The sequence below is a fragment of the Triturus cristatus genome, chromosome 4_2 (assembly GCF_964204655.1).
Source record: "Triturus cristatus chromosome 4_2, aTriCri1.1, whole genome shotgun sequence".
In the NCBI taxonomy this organism is placed as follows: domain Eukaryota; kingdom Metazoa; phylum Chordata; class Amphibia; order Caudata; family Salamandridae; genus Triturus; species Triturus cristatus.
Genome location: NC_140586.1, coordinates 164,410,464 through 164,436,371, shown reverse-complemented (window position 1 = coordinate 164,436,371; position 25,908 = coordinate 164,410,464). Strand labels below are relative to the sequence as shown.

General features: G+C 45.8%; 1 protein-coding gene across 3 annotated transcripts in view; it reads right to left on the bottom strand.

Annotated features, from left to right (window-relative positions):
- Window positions 1–1,169: 1,169 nt before the first annotated feature.
- The window catches only part of PTGES3 (prostaglandin E synthase 3), a 217,638-nt gene continuing 192,899 nt past the window's right edge, over window positions 1,170–25,908 (bottom strand). For all 3 annotated transcript variants that reach the window (XM_085600959.1, XM_085600960.1, XM_085600961.1), the window contains one exon: window positions 1,170–2,810. In XM_085600959.1, coding sequence (XP_085457085.1) covers window positions 2,791–2,810 — 20 coding nt within the window. In that variant the 3' untranslated portion in view covers window positions 1,170–2,790. The remainder of the gene's footprint in view (window positions 2,811–25,908) is intronic.

Genomic DNA, 25,908 nt, shown 5'->3' with positions numbered 1-25,908 from the left:
GTAATGGAACGTGGGCTAATATGGGGTAGTCCCCTTAGTGTACTGTAATGTCCGGCTGTTTTAAGTAAGGGTGGGGGGGGGCAATATGACAGCCATTGTAGCTGACTAGCCATGCAATACGCACGAAAAAAATCAATATTTTGGTGACTCTTAAGGTAGCTTTTAGAGGTGGATGATGAGGGGCAAGGTGGACCTGGAGTCTAATATTCAGGATTCTTCAAAGAGCTCATCTGTGCTCTTAAGGCCTCACGGGTGAGCTTCTTTAAGGCAAGATGGGCCTCTCCTTGAGGTGGTCTATGAGCTTGGAACAGTCTTTTTCTGAGGTCAAACCTCTTGAGATTGATCTTCTCTTTAAACTCTAGTCTTTGTCCTGGGTAATAATGGTCCATTCAGTCAGAGCCCTCTGTGTGGTAGGGGCCTCTCCTCAATGTTATCAATCATCCTACTTTTATCCCCTGCAGTGGGGTTATGCAACTCCATGATAATGGGACCTTCCAGAGATTCAAAAACGTTGATCTAGGACAGCATTATGTGCCTACTTTGGCACCAAATCATCTTTCTGCAAATAAATGGCTTACATTTCATGCTAATGGTCTTCTTGGTTGGTTGTGTGTTTCTCTCTTGCCTTCGGTGTCCTAGATCCCAATGTGATGTTCATTCGAGTGAGAATCCTGATGGATTTCTGAACCCAATGGTAGAAAAAGTTAACTAGGGTAAAATCTATATCCTAGTGCATTGTGGACTTTGCTGATATGATCACAAGTTATTAGCAACTCGCTGGAAACCGAAAAAGTGTATGCAAAAGTACAACTTGTGGTAGTCCAAACCCCACACAAGATGGCAGGAGTGCACAACTTGTGATCAAACACAAGCGCCCAACTTTGCTTTACTTTTAATAGTTTATTTCTCTAGTTTAGAATTCTAATAATAATCTAAATATGGAGGTAATGATCACCCAAACACAAAAATTAGTTTACTGAATTGGTAGATCAGAATTCATGATGGGAGACAAGGTTACCTTTGTGCACATGCCAATGGTTATTGAGATTCTCACTTTCGCACTTTTGTACACAAACTGCCTGGATTCAAAATACTATTTTTAAAAAGAACATTCAAGGATAAGGAAAGACTACAGGGGAAAAAAACAAATGATTAATGAGACGTTGGCATGGAGTCTTCAACAGTTTATTAGAAAGAATGTAGACACATAAAAAAATTCCCACAGTCTAAACAACTTTCTTTCACCTGATCAGCCCCCCAAAAAAATCTAATTTGATTGTGTATTAACATTTTGTTACTCGTTTTCATATGAACAGTGCAAATACAGTTTGGTCTAATGTGTAGACTGACAAGCGACAATGTACAGCTGTTCTCACTCTTCTGTACCGAGAGAAGTAAAAGCTCAGGAGGCGAACAATACCAAATGTACAGGCTTCACCTAGTTAAGCAGCAATGCAACAAAAAGAAAAAAGGAATTAAAATATTTTTTCATATTTTTCCATTTACTATGCACTCTCTTCGTTTCCAGTTCAACTACCTCTAAATGTTCAGCTCCCTGCCAAATGGCAGTTAAAATAGCACACTGTAGAATGAAATAGCACGATGTTGCATCAATAGAGAGCTTACATTTTCCCTCTTAATTAAATGAACAGCTCCAAAATCCAGCACCATTTCTCATTCTTTTATAAACACATGTTCCAGCCATTACAAGAATGCTAAGCAAGCAGTAATTCAGCAGACACGCTCACTATCTAACTGCTTTCTTCTAGCCTATAGGTTATAGCCATCAATTCAGCAATATCCGTACAAGCTTTTGAGAAAATAACTGATAGTTCAAAGGTGGTTAACATTCTTGGGAAAGTCTGAAGACCAGATGTGGTTTTAAAAGTTTTAAATACAGGTTAATCTAAATGTGTCCCTAGCTGCAGCTTTGCTTCTCATACAGTTTATATATTGAAGAGAAGCTAGGCAAGCAAATCTAAACAAAGAGGTAAGCAAACTTTAAAAGGGCCCAAGAAAGAACTGGTAATGAAGAAGAGCGGTGAATAAGGTAGGAATTTACGTTTAATTCTGTCTTCCTGCCATGAAGTGCGAGCAGCAAGTGAGAGGCAAGGGATATGAGTGAGGCCTTTAGTATGACAGCATTCAGAGCACTTGTGAGCGATTAAATATATTGATGTCAACTATTTTCTGGAAATAAAAGAACAATGACAAATCAGAAAGAAAACCCTGAAGACTCTCCTGAGGTATAGTAAATGTTAACAGTTCAATGGTTCAAGCCAAATCTTTAAAAAAAGTTTGCACATCCAGTTCCAGTCCAGGGTAAAAATTCAGAGCCAAATGTTTAAGGTTAAAAATAAGAAATCCACCCACAAACACTATTCATAGTGGTGTAGTAGTCTAACTTTGTTTTCCCACTGCGATGGTGGTTGGCTTGGGGGTAAAAAAGGCCTGGAACGGGTTTGCTTTCATTGTCTATACCTCAACACAATCCTGGAAGTCCGTGGAAAAATGTTCATGCATAACATTATTGCGTCACATGGCATAAGACAGTCCTGTACAATGGCACACATAAACCCTCCATAAATCCTTCTTTAGTTTTTATTTTAGTATGCAGGAAACTGGCTTAGATGTAATAAACCTGTCTTCTTAGCGACCAGCCTGGGAATCTTAAACTTAATTTTAAAAGTGTATGATGAAAAAAATCAAACTTCCCTCACCCTATCCCCCCCCCCCCCCAAATTCACTCCTTCTCACTCCTCAATTCCCGCAAAGTCTGAAGGCAACTTCTTACTCCAGGTCTGGCATTTCTGTGAAGAGATACAAAGAATCAGTTTATAAATTCAATAAATAGCATTCAGGTTGAAACAGCATTTTATATACCGTTCTCTCCTGGGTCAATACACACAGTGCAGTTTAAATTGTCTTCCTTTTCAATCCTAACCACTATCATATCGATTATGTCTAACTAATTTCAAGCCAGCTCCCAGTCTTATAAACTCTACCAATCTAGAAGTGTGTCGACCATTGCTGAGGAGGCATGTTGTTCCTGCTTATAAGCACAGAGAAATAACTGCCTAGTTGTAATTTCTGAATCCAACTTGCAGAATCCCAGCTTGCCACCAGCAGATACTGTACTTCCCCTAGCCTAGGCATTGATATTCCAAAGCCTAATGGGCTCAAGCATTCTGGGCATGTCAGCCAGATGAGGTTTTCCATGTGTGTGGGGTTTGTGCAAGTAGGAGTCCGGACAAGGTGAAGTGTTGAAGGTTTCTGAAAGCTGAGATGTGCTGGGCCAGTGTTGTGTAGTGCCTTGAAAGTGTGGGTGAGGAATCTAAATTGTGCTGGTTTGTGAATAGGGAGCCCGTGGAGGTCCTTACGGTGTGTGTGGTGTGATGCAAGTGCCACAAGGGAGGTCGAGTGATTCTGGCTGCAGAGTTCTGAATGGTCTGCAGCTTTCTGTTGACCCTGGCATAGAGGACGTTCCTAAAGTCCAGCTTGCTTGTGACCAGGGCACGTATTATTGTTTTCCAGGCGCTGATTGGGAGCCATTTGAAAATCTTCCTCAGCATCTTCAGGGTATGAGAGCATGAGGTGCTGAAAGCATTGACCTTGGGGGTCATGCGGAGATTGCCGTTAATGATCCCGAGGTTCTTGGTGTGGGTAGAGGGAGTCGGTCCTAGCTCATTGGGCCACCAGGTGAAGTCCCACTGTGATGTCCCTAGCTCTGCTTTAAAAGTATCTTTAATGAAGCGATAAATAAAGAATTTTACAGTCTGTGTGCAGGGACTCCAGAACACTTTTACAAGTAAAATCTTTTGCATTTCTAGTGCTGGAGCCAATAGATGCCATTTGTTAAATATAGCTTAGACAAGTAACATTTCCTTCTGCATCATGCGAAGCAGAATAGCAAGCTTACCGAAAAGAAACTAGTTACTTACCTGTAATTCCAGTTCTCCAACATTGGTATATTTTACATATTTACTACACACAAGGGATCTAGAGGGAGAAGAGAACCCTGCCAAAGGCGCACTGCTCCCTGATTAAAGTAGAAACACACAGAAGTACATTTGGGACATATGGAGAGAAAGGAAAACCTTTAAAATAAATGATCTGAAGGAGAATGCTTTTCCTAGGACAAGAACCCTCATCACTCACCCTTCGATAAAATGCTTCATCATAGGGTTCCCTCCCTCTTCACACCTGCACTGCAAGGTACCTGCTGTGGGTTACAACTTTCAAGAGGGAGAGGTTTTTTTTGGGGGGTGGCGGGGGGCACGAGAGATAGATGAGCAAAAATGTTTAGGTGATGTTCAGTGTGCTAACTCGTTAAGGTAAATAGAAATGGAGTGATTAGGATAAAACTGTCTTGTTAGGCAGAAAATCAATTTTACTCTGGGGTCTCCAATAGACAGGACTAAAAATAAAGAATGACAGTTTATTAAAAACACTCCCTATATCAATCAAGGGCAACGTGTTTCTGCCCTTCAGGGACCCCAGCCAGGGTTCAAAGACATTCGTCAGGACCAGAAAACTATGTCAATATGCAAACAATTGTATGTAACAACCATATACTGACCTCATAATAGTAAACTAGAAAATACAGAGCAAATGGCCCAAAGTGTCACAATCACAGGGTCCACTTCGGTATTAAGTAAGACAAAACAATAAGAGTATAGAAGCATTCAAACATCTGATTGAGTATCTGAAACAGTGACTGGGTGAGATGTATTATGCACTCTTGTCGAAAACACTAATGTTGCACATAAGCAGGTTTGTAAATATACATAATCTAGCGTTTTCCTAAAATTATGCATACTTGTAGAGTGTGCATCTTGAGCGACAAAATTGCTAAATGAACCATGGCTCACACCCAGTCAGTATCTAGTTCCATGTTAAGTGTAAAGTGCACTAATCCTCAACTATAGAGGCAATGAAAATTGCAAACATGGGACTGGATACTGACTAGGTGTGGACCAGGTCCCATTTAGTGTTTTGTCATTCAAGATACATTTACTACAAGTATGCATAATTTAAAGAAAACACTAGATTATGTATATATACAAACCTGCTTATGTGCAGCATTAGAGTGACTTTGAAAAGAATGCATAAATACATAATTCAAAGAGATTACATGATGTTACTTTCTTTTAATATAATATATTTATTCCTCTGTACTTTACAGCCCTGCGTGATAGGCAGCCTTTGAGACTTGAGAATGAGTAAAACATTACTGATTACGGGTAAGAAAAGACCCCTATTCCATTGAAACACTAGTGTGGATTGCGGTGGTGGTTGGTTGATTCTCATCTTACCCAGTCACTGTTTCAGATATTCACCCCATTGTCAAATGTTTGAAGGCTTTTAACATCTTATTTTGTCTCCTTGCTCAATACAGAAGTTGAACCAATGATTGCGACAATGTGGGCCAATCGTTCGGTTCCTTTTGGCTTTCTATGATGTGGCCTGTATATGGTGGTTACATACAATTGTTTGCATAGTGACAGTTTTTTAGTCCTGACAAATGACCCTGAACCCCATCTGGGGTCGCTGAAAGGCAGTAACATGTTGACCATGATGATATAGGGAGTATTTTTCCAAACTCCCTGTCGCTCTTTTTAATCCTCTCCATTGGAGGCCCCATAATTACATTGAGATTCCGCCTACCTGAGTTTTATCCTAATCACTTCTTCCCTATTTACATTGTGTTTCTACTTGTATTGTATATTTGTTCACATGCTTGAATCATTCCCCGTCGACAGGGTGGGAATTCCCGGTACATTAAAATAGCAATATACAGTGTAAAAATATACAACCTAGTTTATAATGGCAAAAGACCATAGGCCTGAAACAGTAGGTTTGGTAACATCCACCTCATTTAAAAGAACCTAAACTTCAGCCAGTGATGTGGGAGCTTAAGCACTCCTACTCCCCCTACAAGCCACCATAGCTCAGATTTCAAAGAACAAGTATGAGAATAAAATACAATGAGCCCTGACTAAGGAGGATATCATGTAAATATATAAAAGATAATGTTGGAGAACTGGAGTTATTTGTAAGTAACTCATTTCTTCCCCAACATTGGATCTTTTATATATTCACATTCTTGAATCAGAAGAGCAAGCAGTACATATGCAACGCAACAAAGCGGGATGCAGGCTCACCTACAGTTAATGAGGTTTCTTAAGGACTACCTGTCCCGCTTCCTTGTCTAGGCAGGAATGCTTTGTGAACGTATGTCTGCTCCTCCAGGTGGCTGCATGGCAGATGTCACAACGATACCCCAGCATAGAGTGCTAAAGTCAAAGCCATGCTATGCCCCTGGTGGAATACACCAGCAATACAGGCTGAGAGTCAACAAACTATCCCCTGTTTGGACAGGGCTTGACCTTTTCGTGGCTAAGCAAATGATACAAACAAGCATTAAAAATGCAATAGGTCTCGCCTTTGATTAAGTTAAAGCCATTTGCTTTGCTATACAATACCATTAGCAAAGCAAATGGCTTTAACTTAAACAAAGGCGAGACCTATTGCATTTTCAATGCTTCTTAAATTGGGCGTCAGGGATCGGGGAGGCTGGACGTAAACCATTCAAATACGGGTCTGGGATTCAGTGCCTCAACTTGAAAAGGTCGAGTTCAGGATCAAAAACAAACTCATCAAAAGCTCTGAGCACAACTCAGAATTCCTACAGAACAACAGCTTCAGACCTCTGCTCGACAGAGAACTAACAGAAGAGTTGCAGTAGAAACCTTCACAAGCTGAACAAAACACAGGCATGAACCTGCCCGGGGCAGGTGGACAGTGGGCAGTTTTAACATCAGAGAGGTTCCTCTGCAGCAGCCAGTCACGGGTCGCCAGCCTTCAGCAAGTAGTAATGCGCAATGGACGTTGCTGTTTGTGGGATCATTCTGGACTTCTGTCCAAGGACAGAGGGAGGCGGCTCGGACAAACATAGATCAAAGCTTAGAGAGACTCTCTACCTTGAGGGCTGCTAAGTATAGAGACTAGAAGAAAACGGGGCAGGGAGCGGGATACACAACAGCAGGGAGCGGGGCGCACAAGGCAGGGAGCGGGGCGCACAAGGCAGGGAGCGGGGCACACAAGAGGTCGCACAAAGAAGGGGGCAGGGCGCACAAAGCAGGGGGCATTGCGCACACCAGCTCGGAGCGGGGCACACACAAAGCAGGGAACGGGGCACACAAAGCAGAGTACACAAAACAGTGATCGGGACACACACCTGCAGGGAGCAGGGCACACAAGGAGGGAGCAGTGCGCAGAGAGCAGGGCTCACAAAGCAGGGGAGCAGGATGCACAAAGCAGGGGAGCAGGATGCACAAAGCAGGGGAGCAGGACGCACAAAGCAGGGGGCGGGGCAGAGGAAAAAGGGGCGGGGCAGATAAAAAAGGGGGCGGGGCACACCAGCGGGGGGCACACACCAGCAGGGAGCGGGGCACACACCAACATGGAGCAGGGTACAACAAGAAGCCTCACAGAGCGCTGCTAGGCTCTACCTAAAAATGCCAACTAAAGGGGCATCATCTGTGATAGGATTCTGATGCCGCCACAGGTCGGAGGTCCTGTCCTGCACAAAGTCGGCTCTAAACAGAATGGCATGTACATTTCAGCCTATATACCTGCCTTCTCACAGGGTGTGGAGTTAGGCTTAGGCTGCAGCACTTCAAATACGCGAGAGGTATCCAAGTCCGAAACGGCAAAAGAAGCCCAACATTGCTTATTAACTGGCGCCCTCCATAGCTCGGCGTGCTGTTGCCTTGGTCTGGATGTGGATAAGCAGGACTGGGACGCTACTCTCCGCGGGGGTGGGGCTTTGAAAAGGCTGCCCGGCGAGACACTTTCTTACCTTCAGCATGGGTTCCTTTGTGTGCGCGCTCGTGCGTTGTAATTGGCGTCATCCTACGTGCATTGTGTGTGGCTAGCTGAGCTGGGAGACCGGCGTTCATTTCGGGTTCCCACGTCGTGGTTTTGCGCGCCGCTGACAGGAGTCAGAGGAGGCAGAGGACAGAGTGCGAGGAGGCCTCAGGCAGAGACCCGTGTTCCGTATGTTACTGGGGCGGACTGCCTGATGAACCAGAAACCCAAAGCGGCGTTCCGGCACAAGGAGAGGCCGGGTCACAACTCAAGAGTAAGAGGTAAGAAGTGCCGGGGTTCTCTGTCAAAAAGGCCCACAGGTGGTAAGACTCGGAGGTCGTGTCCTTTCCCAGTCCTAAGACCGACCCTGAACTTCATACCCATCCAAGGACTGCCGCCGCATTCTGAACTCTCGGCCGGGCTGCAAGCACCGACCCCTTAGTTGTTTGAATTGGGGGCCCCTGCCGCTCTTTCTGAGCCTGGGTATCACTCTGCAGACAGGTGGTGGCTTCCACGATTTGGGCGCTGCACCGGTTTTCAGACTGAGCGCAGTGTGTTAGTACTATGGTTTGGTTCCCCCCTCTCCTTATTACAGGAGCAGTAGATGGCCAATGCTTGTACAGGGGGGTCGGCAGCGGTGGGGTGTGTGCGCGCGCGTGTGTGTGTGTGTGCGCGCGTGTGTGTGTGTGCGCACGTGTGTGCGTGTCTGCGCAAGCACGTCCACAGACCACGATCGCTGCGCGTGCCCAGGTCTGTCTCCCTTGAGAGGCATCACGGCAACAATAGTTCTCGTTGGCGGCAGCGCTTCGCGCTGCAACGCAAGCGAGACCTAATAAATGGTCTGATGTGCGTGTGTCCTTTGTCTTGTCTATATAGAACTTGAGACCGCTACGCAAATTAACAAATGTAATGATCTTTCTGCTGGGGAGGCTGGATTGGGAAAGAAGAATGGGAGAAAGACCAGCTCATTCAAATGCAAGTCAGTAGGCACCTTAGGAATGAGGGTTGGTTCGAGGTATCACTTTGTACTTTGTGAACCAGAGAAAGGGTTCTGTGATGGTGAATACCTTAATTTCTCATTCTCCTAGCGGATGTCAAGAGCCAAGAGTCGGGTTGTCTTCCATGAAACAGATTAAGATTGCTCTATATATCGACTCAAAAAAAGGCTGACTTAGGACTGCATTAAGCTCCCATGGAACTGGGAATAGGTGGAAAACTCTGAAGAGACCTTTTCTAAATTGTGTAATGATCATTTGGGAAAACAGTAGACAAACTGTCAATCCTTCTAATTATTGAGATTGCAACCAGATGGACCCTGACTAAAGAATATTTGAGACCACTTTTGGCAAAGCTTAAATCCAGCAGGATCAGAGGCTTTATTTGTAGACTATGATGACCGTTATTCCTGCACCACACAGAAATGCTTTCACATAGATCTGGACGTCTTTTAGGTAGCTAGAGCACACGCCTGTGCCTGAATCTGTTTACACTCCTGTGGGAAATCCAGATGGCCAAATTCTAGGTGATTAGGTACCTTGCTATCAAATTCAGTGACTTGGGATTGTGGGAAAAATGCTCTCCTTGATGTCTGGACAATATCTCAGGATGCATCTGCAAAGGAATGACTGGACGCATAGCAAACTGCAGCAGCTCAGTGTACCAGTACTGGCAAGGCCACACCAGAGCAAAGAGAATCAGATTGCAATGGTCTACCTTTGCTTTCTTCAACACCTTGGGGATCAGAGGGAAGGAGCAAAGGCATAGGCAAATATCTCGGACTAAATGATCAAAAGAGCATTGCCCATTGTCCTGTGATGCCAAAAACTGCTCACAAAACACTGGTATTTTTAGTTCTTTGGAATGGCAAACATATGGACTGTGAGGTGACCCCACTGATTGAAGATGCCATCCACTGCCATTTTCCGGCAGAGTGCATCCGCCTGATTGTTCTGGCAGCCGGTCACATGTCCGCGGCAATATCTATCCAGAGAGAAATGGCCCAGTTCCACAGCAGCAGTGCTTCTTCTGAAAGAATCCTCGACTGTATTCCTCCTTGCTTGGCTATTTAGAACATGGATGTTGTGTTGTATATTCTAATTAGGACTGACTGAAATGCCAGTCCGGGTAGGAACACTTGCAAACCTTGTCTCATGGCGCGGAGTTCCAACACATTGATGTGTAGCTACTTTTCTGCATCGGACCAAAGACCTCTGGTTGAAGGCTCTTGGAGGTGAGCTCCTGATCCATCCATGGATTCATCTGTGGTGAGTAATATTTCTGTTATTGGCAGGAAAGAAAGAACGACCTGGGTTTAGGTTTGCTGGAATCCTTCACCACATTAGAGCTTATTTCAAGCTCCTTGTGACAGACCATACTTTCCCCTGAGCCTTCCACCCATCTCCATTGCAAATCCAGGTGCTGCTAAACAGGTCTCAAATTAAGTCTGCAAAATGGAATGAGGCCTATCCATAATGTCATCAGGCCTAACATGAACTTGTATTGCCTACCTGTAATTAAGTGTTTCCAGTCAATAGTCTTTGACATTGTCTAAGTTTACCACTCTTTCTGCCGAAGGAAAAGCTTTTCCCAACTCAGTGTTAAGTACTGCTCCAAGAAATCGGATCTTTGTTTCGGACTGCAACGATTACTTTTCCCTGTTCAAAGTGAGATCTAATCTCCGGAAGGGATTGATGCAAGCATTCATGGAAGCTGTAGCTCTTTTCCTGGATGGCATTTGACTAACCAGTCATCCAGATATGGGAACAACTGATGACGTTCTCACCAGAGAAAAGTGGAAGCTGAAGAGACATTAAGTGAATATTCTCGGGTTGATTTGACTCCAAAAAGGGAGCACCTAGAACTGATAGTACTGACCCGCTACTGAAAAACAAAGGTACTTTCTGTGCTTTCGATGAATGGGTATGGGGAAGTAAGCATCCCGAAGGTAAAAAAAAATGCCCTTCCTGAATCAGGAGAAATTCTTGTAAGGTAAGCATTCAAAATGACATTCTTTAGAGACTTGTTCAACTCTAAGACCCAGATTCGGTCTCAACTGACTGGTCTTTTTCATTAGGAAAACCAGTAATAAAAACCTGGATTCCTTTGATATTTGGGGACAATCTCTGTGGCACCTTTGCAGAGAAGCATGAGAATTTCCATTTGCAGCTCATTCAGATGAAGAGGATGTTACTTTCTTGGTGCACATATTTGAGGGTTTCTGAATGAATGCCAACGCATGCCAGGATTAAATAATTTGACGCACCCGTTTTTCCGATGTGATGCTCCATGCAGGAGCAAAAAGGAAAATTCTCCCCCTCCCTACCTTTTGAGTACCAGATGGCAAAGGGAAGGGGGGGGGGGCTGTGTGTCAAGCTCTTTTCTGTCATTGGTTCATTCTTGTGAGGAACCCCTCTTCCTTCCTGATGACCTCCCAAAAGCTTGTCTTTGGCTAAGATGGAAGGAGTATCCTCAACTGTATCCAGACTGTCCTCGAGGATAAGATCGTCCCCGAACATCTTTGTGAGCCATGAAAATTAGATATCCAAAATCTACGATATTGCAAATGTCCTAAAGCCTTTGCAGTATCAGTCTGTTTTAATGCCCTGCAGAGCCTCCTCAACATCTTTTCCAAAAGGTTTGGCCATCAAAAGGAATGAGTGAAATCTTAGATTGGACATTTACACTAGCCTTGCGTCCTTAGCACAGTACCTCCGCCAACAGGCGAAAACCTGCATTTGAAACATCAATTGCTGCGTCAATAATGAAAGAAGAGGTTAGCGCTTCTTCCTTTAGATAGCTCTTGCAGTTTCTTATCTTCAGGAATAAGATCCAGTAATGGAGCTATGTCATGCCATAGCTGGCAATCATAACGAACTAGAGTTGCCAGGGTATTGGCAGACTTTATTGAGGTTGTTGCCAGAGTATATTCTCTGGCCAAGATTGTCAATACGTTTGCTATTATCTTGTCCGGTGGACTAGTTGACACGATTATCGGTGTCTTGCTTCTTTGAGCAGCTGAAGCAATTAGTGAATCCAGTCTAGTATGGCCAGTGAGGCAGACCAGAGATGAATCCGGGGCCTTGTACTTCTTTTCCAGAAACAGGGGTAGCGGGGATGGCCGTCTAGGAAGTGAAGCTGGTAAAGGAGCAGGTTGAAGAGACGGGAGAATGGGAGCAGCAGGTAACCCCATGGTAGGATTATAAATTGGTTGCGGTAATAACTTAGTAAAATAATCCATCATTTGTTGCTATGTTGATAAAAAGGCCATTAGCACATGGACCATATCTGGCTCTACAATAAAAAGGTGGTTTCTGTCTGCTGACAGACATGCATTGTAGGGCTCCTTATCCACTGGGTCCTCTTCACAATCTGGGACATATCTCACATCCAATTGCGGTGGGCTGCAAGTTGTCAGTGAGGCATAATCACTAGCCTCGCCTCCTTGATTTGACTGCAATAAACGCATTGGAGGGACATCCATCAATCTTAAAGGTATAAAAACATCGCCTATGTTTTTCAATTACTGCATGGAACCCAATTGTAATTCTTTGACGTCGATGGTAGGGTCTTTGCTATCGACAGTACAGTCAACGGCATGCTCCACGTCGACAGTGTCCTCATTGACAAAATGCTTGATGTAGACAGTGTGGTCGTCGACGGCATCTCCGACAATGAAGTCAAAAACTTCGTCTTCCCCAAAGTGTTTTTGTGAAGATGTGTCACAGGAGATACTATGTAAATTGATCAAGATCAGGAAACGTATAGTTTACCTGTTGGTGTAGTTTTGCAGCTTGAAGACTTTTTGGATTCACTATGCTGTGCATTATTCCGCCATCTAGTGGTTGGGTCCAGAATTGTAGTCTTTTTCCGTGGCCCAGGTGGGCGTCGACCTTCCACCATTTGGTGCCCTTCGTGACGTCGACGTGTTGCTTTGTCTTTCTGCACTCCTTTGTCCTTTCTATATAGTGCATCACAGCCCTTCTGGCATCCAGTGTGTGCAGCGCCCTCTGTGCTAGTGGTTGGTTTTTGGAAAAAAATAGGTATTTGGATTGTTTGGTTGATGTGGAACCGTGACACCACCTTCGGCATGAAGTGTGGGTCCGTTCTCATTACAATCCTATCACTGTATCTGCGGTAGGGCTCTTGAAGTGTTAGCGCCTGCAACTCACTCTTCATAGTGATGTGATGTCCACTAAGAAAGCAGTCTTTAGCGTGAACATGTGCAGTGTAGCCTTGTGAATCGGCTCAAATTGGGCCTTCATTAGTTGAGTTAGCACTACGTTGAGGTTCCTTGCCGGTGCTGGCATTCTGTTTGGAGGTGCGAGTCTCTTTGCTCCTTCTAGAAATCTTTTTACTACTTGGGAGGTGAATAAGCTTTTCTCTGTTTCTCCTCTTGTGTAAGCCACTATCGCCGCTAAGCGTACCCTTAGGGATGTGTAGCCCAGTTTACTTTGCAGCAGATGTGTTAAGTATTTTAGTACTGTTGACTCCTTTGTAATTTTCATTTGCAGTTTCTCCCTAATGCACCATTTGGAGAATCTTTTCCAATTTGCTACGTAGCATTTCCTTGTGGTAGGTCTTCTCGCTTCTCTGAGAACGGCCATTGTGCTAGTCGGTAGTTTGAGGTGTGCAAACTCTAGGTCCTCAGGAGCCATGCCGCTAGGCTGAGGCTCTCTGGCTCTGGATGTAGCACCCTTACGTTCTGCATTGTTAACAGGTCCCTTCTTTCTGGGAATCTGTGTGCTGGTGCATACACCATTTCTACTATTTGTGAGAACCATGACTGTCTGACCCACTGAGGTGCCATTAGTATTAGCAACGTGTTGTGTATCAGTGGGATCGGGGGAAAAAGCTTATGCAAATGTCTTTGACCAACTTATCCATAGCGCATTCCCTTGTGACCAATGGTCTGGATGCGAAGTGTTAGCATTTTGCATTTTGGTGTGTTGCAATTAAATTTATTTCTGGTGTACCCCACTTCCGGAATACTCTATTTCCTGTTGGGATGCTGACGTCTGCCTGCTGAGTGTCTGCTTCCACATTGTCCTTCCCCGGGAGATGTATTGCTAGTAGGTCTATTTTTAGTGGAATGGCCCATGTCCATATTTCCTGTGCTAGCCCTGATAGCGCTACGGATTGTGTTCCTCCTTGTTTGTTGATGTAGAACATGGTCATGGTGTTGTTTGTTTGGATCAACACCCTGTTTCCGTACAGCTCCTTCTGGAAGGCTTTTAAGGCTAGGAACAGTCTTTAATTCCAGGTAGTTGATGTGCTTGCCCACATCCTGCTGCGACCATAGCCCCCTCACCTTCAGCTTGTTCATGTGCGTGCCCCACCTCAGCTGGGAAGCGTCCGTTTTGATGGTCACTTTTGGAGTTGGTTGTGTGAATGGTTTCCCCTGTGATATGTTTTCTTTGTTCCACCATGCCATTTCTTGATGCACTGCGTGTGTGACAACCACTAGATCTTCCCAACTCCCCGCTGGCTGTGAGCATTGCTGCTGTATCCTTTCCTGGAATGGTCTCCCGTGTTGTCGAATATTTTGCACCAGGTGACGCCATCATTCTCATCAGCTTACTCGCCGTCCTCACTGTCAGAACTTGCCCATTGCGGTAATGACGTGTTTCCTTCAGTTTTGCCAATGTTCTCTTCCTGCTGGGGAACACTTTGGCCTGTTTGGTGTTGCTCTCCGCCCCTAAGAATATCTTGATTTGCTCCGGTTCCGTGGACGATTTTTGATGGATTGAGAAACCCAGTTGCATCAGTGTTAGTAGGACCTGCTGGATGTGTTGGTTGCATTGGCTGTACGAACTTGGTTTTACGAGCCAGTTGTCGAGGTAGGGGTCTACGTGTATTCCTTGCCTTCGTAGGTGCACTGCGACAGCGGCTAGGCATTTTGTAAACACCCTTGGTGCTGATTTGAGTCCGAATGCCAGTACTGTGAACTGGTAGTGACTTTGGTTGATGACAAACCTTAGTAGACGTTTATGCTTGTGGTTGATGGGGATGTGCAAGTACGCGTCCTTTAAATCTATAGTTGCCATGTAATCCCTTTGTTGTATTTGTGGTATTACTTCTTGTAGGGAAGTCATTTTGAATCTTTGAGGTTTTTATGAATTTGTTCAAGAACCTCAGATCTAAGATAGGCCTTAGTATTTTGTCCACCTTTGGCACGAGGAAGTAAGCTGAGTAGACCCCTTTGTTTCTCTGGTTATACGGCACCATCTCGATCTCCTCATTGCTGAGCAGTTCTTGCGCCTCTAGTCGCAAGAGCGAGAGTTCCTTTGCTGAGTGTGCCTTGCTTCTTGGTTTTCTGTTTGGAGGTTGTTTCTCTAGCTCTATACGGTATCCGTATTGTACGATGTTTAGTATCCATTTGTCTGTTGTGACCTTCCTCCACTCCTGGATTAAGTTTCTTATTCTGCCCCCTACTGGTGTTGTGTGTTCAAGGTACTGTTGTCGTGGAACTTCCGGTTGCTGCTTTTTCTTATGTCTTTGTGCCCACCCCATGGTGTTGCTAGGGTGGGGGTTGGCTTCATGGCGAAGTCACTTGGAGGGAGGTTGTTGGCCTTCTCTTCGTGTCTGTCCTCGTTCGTTTGCTCGCCCTCGAAAGGACTGGCCCCGGGGCTGGTACTTTCAGTTCTGCTGCTGCTGTCCCTGCTGCTGCTGGCCTTGGTTGTTCCCTTGGTAGCCTTGTTGAAACGTTTGGTGCGATGTGGTAGGCACGCTGCCCCCCTACCACCTGGTCTTGTTGGTGTACCTCTTCTTATCCCCCTGAACTGCAGCGTACCCATGGACCTTGCTGTCTCGTTGTCCTTCTTGAGCTGCGTTAACTTGTCAACTGGTGCGCCAAACAGTTGCTCTACCGTTAAAAGGTGTTTAGGATGTTGCTTTGCATCTCTGGCTCGAATCCAGAAATTCTGATTCATGCTGGTCTTCTCTCGGTCACTCCTATCGTTAGTCTTCTGGACGTCTCTGCAGCATCTAAGGCCGATTTTAAGCATGTGTTCGCCATGCTTTTGCCCTCTTCTGCCAGGTGAGCCGCTCTTTGTTGGTACTGGTCTGTTAGATGCTTTAGAAGTTGCCCTACTTCCTCCCAGTGCTGGTATGCGTGCCTGTTGATCGGGGCGTTTGAGTTTGCGATGTGCCAATGGATTGCAGCATTTCTCTCCACCTTTCTTCCTGTGAGATCCTCCTCCTACTCTCCTTGGCTGGAGATGGTCCGGCATTAGTGGGCACATTGGCCCTCTTCCTAGCCGTTGCTGCAATTAAGGGGTCAGCTGGTACTGCCCCTCGGATGTATGCAGGATCCTGAGATGAATGTTTATACTTCTCCGTTCTTGGAGTGTCAGCCTTGCATACTGCTGGTTCCTTAAAGGCCTCTCTTCCTTGATCCAGCACACTAGGGAGCATGGGCAGGAACTGGCTCCTAGTTTGTTGAGGCAGTAGGAGTTTCCAGGAGAAAACATACCTTGGGCTTCTCCTCTTCCATTTTCACTCCATACGTCTGTGCAGCCTTTTGTTCGACCATATTGTAGATCCCTCGGTCGCCTGGCAGCGAGGGCCTCGAAGGGCAAGTGTCTACCCCCTTCTTCCAGGATTCGGTGTCGAGATCCTGCCATTTGAAGTCTCGTACCCCCGAGGAAGTAGAGTCCCGGTAGGATTGCTGATCCTCGTCGCCTTCGAAATAGACTTTGTCCTCCTGTTCCTCGACTGGTTCGGGCATTTTTGGCGTCCTCGTCGTCTTTTGACGAAGAGCGTGGGTTTCGGCAGGATGGTGTATAGGCTCATCTTCTCGAAGTCCCTTTTCCTTTGCAGGATGCTTGCCATTTCGTCTTCCTCTCCATCTCGGCAGCATGTTCGGCGTTGAGGGTTGGAGCACCTCGCTTCGAGGCAATCGACGTCGATGTAGGCCCTTCTTTTCTCGGCGCAGAGATGTCCTTTTCAGGGACAACCTTAGACGATCTAGGATTATCGAGGGCTTTCACCAACTGGAAGTCCTTTTCGAAGGATCCGCTCGGCTGACTGTCCTTGGTTGCTGTTGCCTTCATAGAGTGTTCGGCGGCAATGCTCCCTTTTAGGACTTGGCTTCACTCTTACGAGTGTCGCTCGGGGCTTTAGCTTCACCCTTTCGAGTGTCGCTTGAGTGTCTAGGGGTCAACAACTAGCTTACCTCTTTCGAGGTCTTCTTATGGACCTCATCGACCGTGCAGTCCTCTGGTCCTTCGGCGATATCGTCTTCCTCTCCACTGGAGAGGCCCAAGTCTCGGAGCGATGGAGGAGGCCCCTGCATGGTGTGGTTCGCCCTTCTCTGCCTTTCTCTTACTCCGAGTGTCTTGGGTGTGAAGGCCGAGCACGCATTGCAGTCCTCGCTGTTGTGGTCGAGCGGCAGGCAGAGGTTGCAGACTGGATGCTGGTCCTTCTGGGTATATTTGTGGTGGCAATTGGAGCAAAACTGAAAGGTGTTTTGTCCATTCCAGCACCCAGGGAGCCCCCTGCGAGCGCATTCTCCGTTGAACGTCGAGATCTCGGTCGAAACCTTCTCCCTAGTCGTCCCGGTTACCTGACCTGAAGTCTGGTGTAGCTGAAACTTTGATTTTAATCGATTTCTCTTTTCTTTGATTCCTCTTTCAAAATTCTGGAACTCTTCGGTAACGATCCAGACCAAACGGCGGAAAAAAGAATCTCAAGATGGCAACCAAGGTGGGAGCTTCCGGAGGAAGCACGTTAACGTCACGAAGGACACCAAATGGTGGGAGGTAGACGCCCACATGGGCCATGAAAAAAAAAAAAAAAAAGACTACAATTCTGGACCCAACCACTAGAGGGCGGAATAATGCACAGCATAGTGAATCCAGAAAGATTCACGCTACAAAACTGTAAAGGTCTCCTTCTGCGCGTTGCTTTGGGGGTGGGGGTGGGGGGGGCACTTCTCTTGGAATTTTCCCCTGGGAAGGGGGCATATCCTTTAGAAGGAGGAATATTTCATGTCAAGAATGGAGGCTAACATTATGCATTCATCTTTCCAGCTCCTTGCTGCACTTCAAAGCAAAACATCAGCAAACATAAAATTCCAGAACTAGAGTGTCCCTTAAGTCTATATAACACAGTAGCCACCTTCCGCTTATCTGCTGTTCCTGGACAAATAAATATTGCATGGTTGTAATGCTGAATTTAGTCCTTAGCCATATAATTAGATTTTTATGCGCATGGTTACTTATTTATGACCTTTTAAGGTTAAGTGATGGTTTGAAAACTGTGGACACGTATAAATGGTTTATAAATGTTTGGTTTTTGTTCTTTAGGTCTATGAGGAAGCCCAAATTCTGCATTTTTAAAAAATCTGTAGATCAGTTAGATGAGTAGAGGATAGTTTAGCTGGTTTGCTCATTTAGAAGCCATCACTAATTAAAAAAAAAAAAATGTACCCCCAGACCTTTTGAAGCACGCAGAGCCTTATTGGACTTGTGCGTGGCAATGGTTTCAGCGCGTGGCTTCCAGGGTGGCTGTTGCACGCAGATATCACTTAGTGTGTCATATGCAGGCAGGAGCCAGGGTGACTATCAGCTCTTTCAGTAGGGTTGCTTGTGACGTCGTCATGCATTTGTGGCCATTTTGATAAAGGAAACAACTTTTTTTTTCTTTTTAAGTGCCTTAGGAAGGCATATATTGCTATTTTGAGAAAGGAAAAGCTCTTGGTTAGATCGGCACTGTCAGAGGATCTGACATGACTTTCAGTGGGCATTTTGAGGAGTAAGCAGATTTAAGTATACCCGACCGGTCACTATTTGCGCTGAGAACTTTATGGTGATTTTAACGTTGTCCTGGTTACGCCTGTTTTAAATTTATTTTTAACTTTTCCTGCTGCTAAGGTGCTTGTCATTTTTGGGGGGCTGCTAAATTTTGCCTCGATATTTGCGTGTTTGCACAGTTATTGGGAGCGGGCGGCCATTGATAAAGCCGTGCAGGGGTATTCAGACTGGCTAGACAAAGCCTGTAAAAAATTGGTTCCTGTAGAAAGGTGGACTTCTAGGCAAGCTAAACCTTCTGCCCCCTGGTATTCGGATAAACTTAAAGCTCAGAAGCTGGTATGTAAAAAACTTGAACGGGTTTGGAGGAAGGAATACATAAACTCGGATAAAGAAACCTATAAATGTTATAAAGACTTAATGTTGGAATCGAAAAAGGATTTCTACGCTCGCAAAATCCTCCAAGCAAAATCGAATGCAAAAGAACTATTTAAAACAGTCAAAAAATTAGCGGTACCCAATACGCCGAAGATTATTAGCAGTCGAGGTTTGTGTAATAAACTGGCAACCTGGTTTCAACAGAAGGTGGAGGGTATCTATTCCTCCTTTTCCTCAGGTGAGAATGGAATTGGAACCCTCTCCTACAGTAAGAGTAAGTCAGATCTCAATACTGGGCCGACCTTCGATCAGTTTCTCCCTTTAGAAAGCGCAGAAACTCTCAAACTTTTGAATTCTATCAGCTCTGGCTCTCCCACAGATCCTTGCCCGGTTCCGATTGTGAAAACTGTCCCGGAGATGATAGTGGCTGCTTTACATCCTTTGATCAATGACATCCTGATCTCGGGGCATTTTCCGAAGGTTTGAAAATTGCTTCTATTCTCCCTCTATTGAAAATCCCACTTTGGACCCCACAGATCCCGGCAGTTACAGGCCTATCTCGCGGCTCCCAATGCCAGCGAAAATAATTTAGAAGGCTATGAACAGCCAGCTTAGTACCTATCTTCAAACTAATCAAATACTGGATTCAACTCAATTTGGTTTTAGAGACGAACACAATACTGAACTGGCTCTAATTAAGTCCTTCGATCAGAGGTCTTCAAACTTTTGTAGGTTGAGCCCCCCCAGCTGAATTTTTTTAGATGTTGGGCCCCCCCACAACCGACTGAAATTTTTGGAATCGACCGCCACGCGCATATTCCGGCCATATCCAGCAAATAATGTTCAATACAATAAAAGTGTTTAGTTAACGGCAGGTGTGTGAGTGGGTGTGGTGAAATCACAGAGGCTTATTACTCAAAACACCACTTTCCAAGATAAAATGTGCGCAAATTGTTTTTACTAGGATGCTTTGTTTCACCAACATAAATGTGAGAGGTGTGCCTGTTTTTCAGAGACGGTCAATCTGTGGATGGATTTTTGCTACTGCCATCCTCAGGTTGTGCTCCACGTCCAGTCTTGAACGGTACTTAGTCTTTAAAACCGCAAGTGCTGAGAACCCAATCTCACATAAATAGGACGAGCTGAAAGGCAAGAGAGTTTTGATAGCGGTTTCTCCCAAAGCTGAATATTTTGCAGAGATTTTCAGCCAAGACAGGGACTGTAAGGTAGACAGTGTTGTCAGATTTTTCGAGCACTCCCTAGTTTAGAGCTGGTATACGAGAAACAAATCTTCTCTAGAAATCATTACCAAACGTTTTAGGCAGCATTATAATAGGATAATTGCCCACCAACCAGTTATGGATCTGAAGATAGTTGAAAGTCCACACAGATGGCGCTGAACGAACACCTAATTGAGAATTCCGTTGTGGTACGATAAGTTGCTTACCTGAAGCATGGGGGGGGATTTAGGACACGTCGGGCTGATGTTTAAAAAAAAATAGACCTAATAATAAAGTAATGATGTTGTCTATTTTACTTCAGAGTAATGTTGTCTGACAGACTTTGTGATGGCATGGACATGTTAGGGATTTTGGTTGCCCTGGGCCAAAACTATTTTGGGGGCCCTTGTTCAGTACAGCTTTGAGTTTAAATGATTTACTTTCAGCTCTGCCATACCCTATTTAGCCAGGCTACTAACGGTGCACAGGCACTGTAGTCGAAATTCTAAAAGCGTTTACATCTAATATTCAGAGATAGTGATGTGTTTTCACTGTTGTAACAAAGCAGCAGCCCACAAATTTTACAGTCAATATCTGTGATATCCTCCAATTTCTCATATGTGAGGACCCGCTTGGATCTAACTTTTTTATGGTTGTTGCATGAAACAAACACATTTCTCTGCAAATAGTAATAGACTCCCTCATATCAATCACATTAAAAAGAAATTAAACAAAACTGTTTGTAAGAATCTGTTGATGAATTATTCCAGGCCATCGGGGCAAAAACAGAACTGTCTATCAAGGGGCCCCTGGAAGGCTGGATTGCAGCGCATTTAGATGTCTCCTTTTGTAATTTAGGACAAAAACTTTGATGGGGTACGACACGCTCATACTTGTGTACAGGGGTGAGTGAGGTGACCATATGAATTTGGGTGCGCATTTTAGTGCAGAGTGGGAAGAATGAATGTATGGTTAGGGGTGGGCTTATTTGAGTGAGATTGCAGATGTGAGGGGGACAGGTGTGTGAAGTATCACATGAGTGCAGGTTGAGTAGTGTGCTCGTGTGCAGGGTGAGGTACAGGGTGAACAGCGCCAGTGCATTGTGAGTGCAGAGTGATCACTGTGAGTGGAGGGTAAGTGGGTGAATGGTGTGAGTGCTTGGTGATGGTGTGAGCGCATTGTGATTGCTGGGAGTGCAGAGTGATTAGTGTGAGTGGAGGGTAAGTGGGTGAATGGTGTGAGTATATCGGATCAGTGTGAGTGCAGGGTGAGGGTGAAAGTGAAGGGCGAGAATGAGGAGCGAGTTGTCTGAATGCAAGGTGCAATCCCAGACACTTGAAGTAACTCAGCAAGTTATTGATGGCAGCGTAGGGTTTCAAATGTGTTAAACTATTGCTCTTATGACAGTAACCAGGGATAAGGGTGGAGGAAAGAAATAATGTGCTGATCCCTCAACAAACTTTCAGTCTTATGATTAGGGTTTCCACCTCATTATTTTGATGTCACAGACAGTATAAAAATAAGCAGTCACCTAAAGCTGTATTTTCAGCACTTGTCTGTGCATACTTTGAACAGCAAATATAAATAGAAAGAACTTTACATTTTTTTCTAGAGCTGCCTGAATGATCCATGACTGATAATGAATATGCTACTTACCAGTATGCATCTGTTCTTGGCATGTAGGGCTGCTGACATTCATATCTGTGCATAGATCGCCGCCTAGTGTTGGGTCCGGATGTTTGCACGTTGTTGTCCTGGAAGAGTCTTCGAAGTATCCTGAGATAGGCGACTCCTCCCCTGGACCACAGTGCGCATGGGCATCCTCTCCATCCTCAGATTGTTTTTCGCCATTGTGGCAGTGATGGAGTGGATACAGAAAGTGATGACCATGCTATACAGTAATTCTGAGAGCTGCAGCTGCTACAGGCGCCGGGGAGGAGGGTGGGCGATATGAATGTCAGCAGCCCTACATGCCAAGAACAGATGCATACTGGTAAGTAGCATATTCAGTTCGATGCATGTGGGCTGCTGAATTCATATCTGTGCATAGAATACATAGCAGTACCTCCTATTAGCGGCGGCCACCAGTGCCAGCTGCAGCGGTCTGAAAAAGAGTTTTGAGAACAGCCTGTCCTACAGCTGCCTGCTGTTTTGAGTGTACATCTACACAGTAGTGTTTGGTAAATGTATGTATAGTGGACCATGTGGCTGCTCTACATATTTCCTGTCAGGAATGTTTCCCAGGAAAGCCATGGACGCCCCTAACTTACGTGTTGAGTGGGCTCGTGGGGGCATCGTTAATGTGCGTTTAGCCTTGTGATCGCAAATTTGAATACATTTAACGATCCATCTGGCTATACCTGCTTTGGAAATGGCGTTGCCCTATTGTTGTGGAGAAAAGGCAACGAAAAGTTGTTTTGTCTTCCTAAAGACTTGTATGGAGCATTCTCTCTGCTACATTTTGTGGATTTTGAAAGAAAACATGCAGTTCGATAGTTTGATTCATGTGGAACTGCGATATAACTTTAGGCATGAATTTGGGGTTGGTACGTAGTACGACCCTGTTTGCGTGAACCTGTATGAATGGCTCTTGAATGGTTAGTGCCTGGAGTTCACTAACTCTTCTTAACGAAGTGATTGCCACTAGGAAAGCTACTTTCCAGGTGCGGAATTGAATCTCACATGAGTGGAGAGGTTCGAAGGGTGGACCCATCAGTCGGGTGAGGACCAAGTTGAGGTTCCACACCGGTGCTGGTGGGTGTCTTGGGGGAATTACTCGTTTGAGTCCCTCCAAGAAAGCTTTGATGGCAGGCACTCTGAATAAAGAGAGGTGCTGCCTGTTCTGGAGATAGGCTGCTATTGCGGTCAAATGGATACGTATTGAGGTGTATGCCAGATTGCATCGGTATAGGTGTAAGAGGTAACAGATTATGTTTTGAGTGGATGCGTCTAGCGGGTTAATGCCATTGTTGTTGCAATAAATGACAAACCTCTTCCATTTAGCTGCATAGCAGGCTCTGGTAGTGGGTCTCCTGGCCTCCTTAATGATCTCCATACAGTCAGGTGGCAGGTTTAGGTAGCCAAACTCTAAGACTTCAGGAGCCAGATTGCCAGGTTCAGCTGTTGCGGATCTGGGTGCTGAATTTCGCCATGGTTCTGCGTTAAGAGTGCAGGTTTGATCCGCAGCCTTTGATGCGGCACCACGGAGAGTTCTAGAAAGGTGGTGTACCATGGCTGGCGCGCCCATGTGGGAGCAACTAGGATGAGTGTCAGTGAGTGCTGTCGCAGTTTGCGTGCCACCAGCGGTATTAACGGTGCTGGGGGAAAAGCATACGCAAATCTGCCAGACCAGTTCATCCATATCGCATTGCCCTGCGACTGTGGATGTGGGAACCTGGCGGCAAAGCTTTGGCATTTAGCGTTTGTTTGTGGCGAATAGGTCTATCTCTGGATGACCCCACTGTTGGAAGTACGGTTGGAGTACTGACGGGTGTAGCTCCCACTCGTGCATCTGGTGGCTGTGTCTGCTGAGCAGATCCGCCATCTGGTTGTCCTTGCCGGGGAGGTGTTCCGCCATGAGGAATATGTTCCTCTGAATGGCCCACTTCCACATGCTCTGAGCCAGATGAGACAACTGTGGAGTGTGTTCCTCCCTGCTTCTGTATGTAGTACATGGCAGTCATGTTGTCCGTCCGGATCAACACTACTTTGTTGCACAAGTGTACTTTGAATGCCTTCATTGCCAGGAAGATCGCCATCAGTTCCAGAAGGTTGATGTGCATCTTCTTTTGTTGTATTGTCCATAGTCCCTGCACTGTGTAATTGAGTACATGAGCTCCCCATCCCTGGAGAGATGCGTCCGCCGTCAGTATTATTTGTGGAACAGGCTCTTGGAACGGTCGGCCCTTGCAAAGGTTTTGTGGATTCCACCAATGCAGAGAGTTGTATGCCCGACCACTCACCAACACTAGGTCTTTTAATTGCCCGTGAGCCTGATTCCATCGACGTGCCAAGCACTCCTGAAGCGGGTGCATATGTAGTCTCGCGTGTGGGACTATGAAAATGCAGGAGGTTATCATGCCTATCAACTGCATGAACACTCGCGCAGGAAGGGAGTGTTGAGGTTTGAACTTTGAGATCAGCATTTGTATGCTGTTGATCCTCACTAAATTTGGCTGAGCTGTGGCTGCCAGAGTGTCTATGGTCGCACCCAGGTACTGTTGTACGTGTGCGGGTTGGAGATGTGATTTTGGGTAATTTAGTGAGAATCCCAGACTGTGAAGAAGGTGAATGGTAATTGACATGTGGCTGGCACATTGCTGGGCTGACTTTGCCTGAACAAGCCAGTCGTCCAGGTAAGGGTAGACGTGAATGTGTTGTCTCCGTAGATGTGCAGCCACTGTAGCTAGGCACTTGGTGAAAACTCTGGGTGCTGTTGTCACACCGAAGGGGAGGACTTTGAATTGGTAGTGCTGCCCCTGAATAGTGAACCTGAGATTTCCTGTGTGGCGGGTGTATGGGTATGTGGAAGTACGCATCCTTGAGGTCTAGTGTGGCTAGGAAGTCTCCCTGGCTGAGCAACGGGAGAACCTGTTGTAGGGTGAGCATATGGAAATGCTCTGAGAGAATGTAGTGGTTGAGGGGGTCTCAGGTCTAGTATAGGTCTGAGCGACCCGTCCTTTTTTGGGATTAGGAAGTACAGAGAGTACACCCCTGTCCCCTGCTGGTTGAAGGGCACGACCTCTATTGCACCTTTTTGCAGCATACTTAGCACTTCCTGCTGCAATAATGCTAAGTGCTCAGCGGACATAGGACGGTGCCTTGGCGGTATTGTGGGTGGAGTGGAGGTTAATTCGAGACAGTAACCGTGTTGGATAATATCCCTGACCCACCTGTCCGTGGTGATGGTATTCCACGTGGACAGGAACCGCTGGAGTCTCCCCCCGACAGGTGTTATGTGGTCGAGGGGAAGGGAGAGGGCGTCACTGTTTGTTCTTGGGTGAGGACCTGGTGTTGCCGTAACCGCGTCCTCTGCCCTTGGTGCTGGAGCCACGATATCCACCTCTGTTGTTTTTATCGTAGGTACTCTGTGTGCCCCCTTTATTGTATGTCTGCTGTGACCCCTGTCCTCTAGCTGCTCCTCTATTTCCGGGGCGACGAAAGGAGCCACTACGAAATGTCTGCATTTGCAGAGCCCCCATTGACTTCGCAGTGTCAGTGTCCTTTTTTATCTTTTTTAAAGTGGTGTCAACTTCCGGTCCGAATAAGTAGTCGGGGTTGACAGGCTGATTTAGGATGTTGTTTTGGATCTCCGGTTTGAATCCGGAGATTCAAAACCAAGCGTGTCGGCGTAACATGACGCTGGTGTTTATTGCCCTCGCAGCTGTGTCGGCAGCATCTAGTGCGCACTTAATGGATGCGTTTGTAAGGAGTTGTCCCTCTCTGATGAGGAGCTCCGCTGCCTCTTTGTACTCGTCTGGCAGATGTTGGAGTAGTGACTCTAGTGTGTCGTAGTGTGAACGATCGTAGCGAGCCAGGAGGGCCTGTGTATTGGCAATGCGCCAGATGTTTGCTGCTTGAGCTGCAATCCTCTTGCCTGAGGTCTCCAGCACCTTGGACTCTTTGTCTGGGGGAGGAGCATCACCAGTTGTTTGTGAGTGCGCTCGTTTGCGAGCGTTAGCAACCACCAT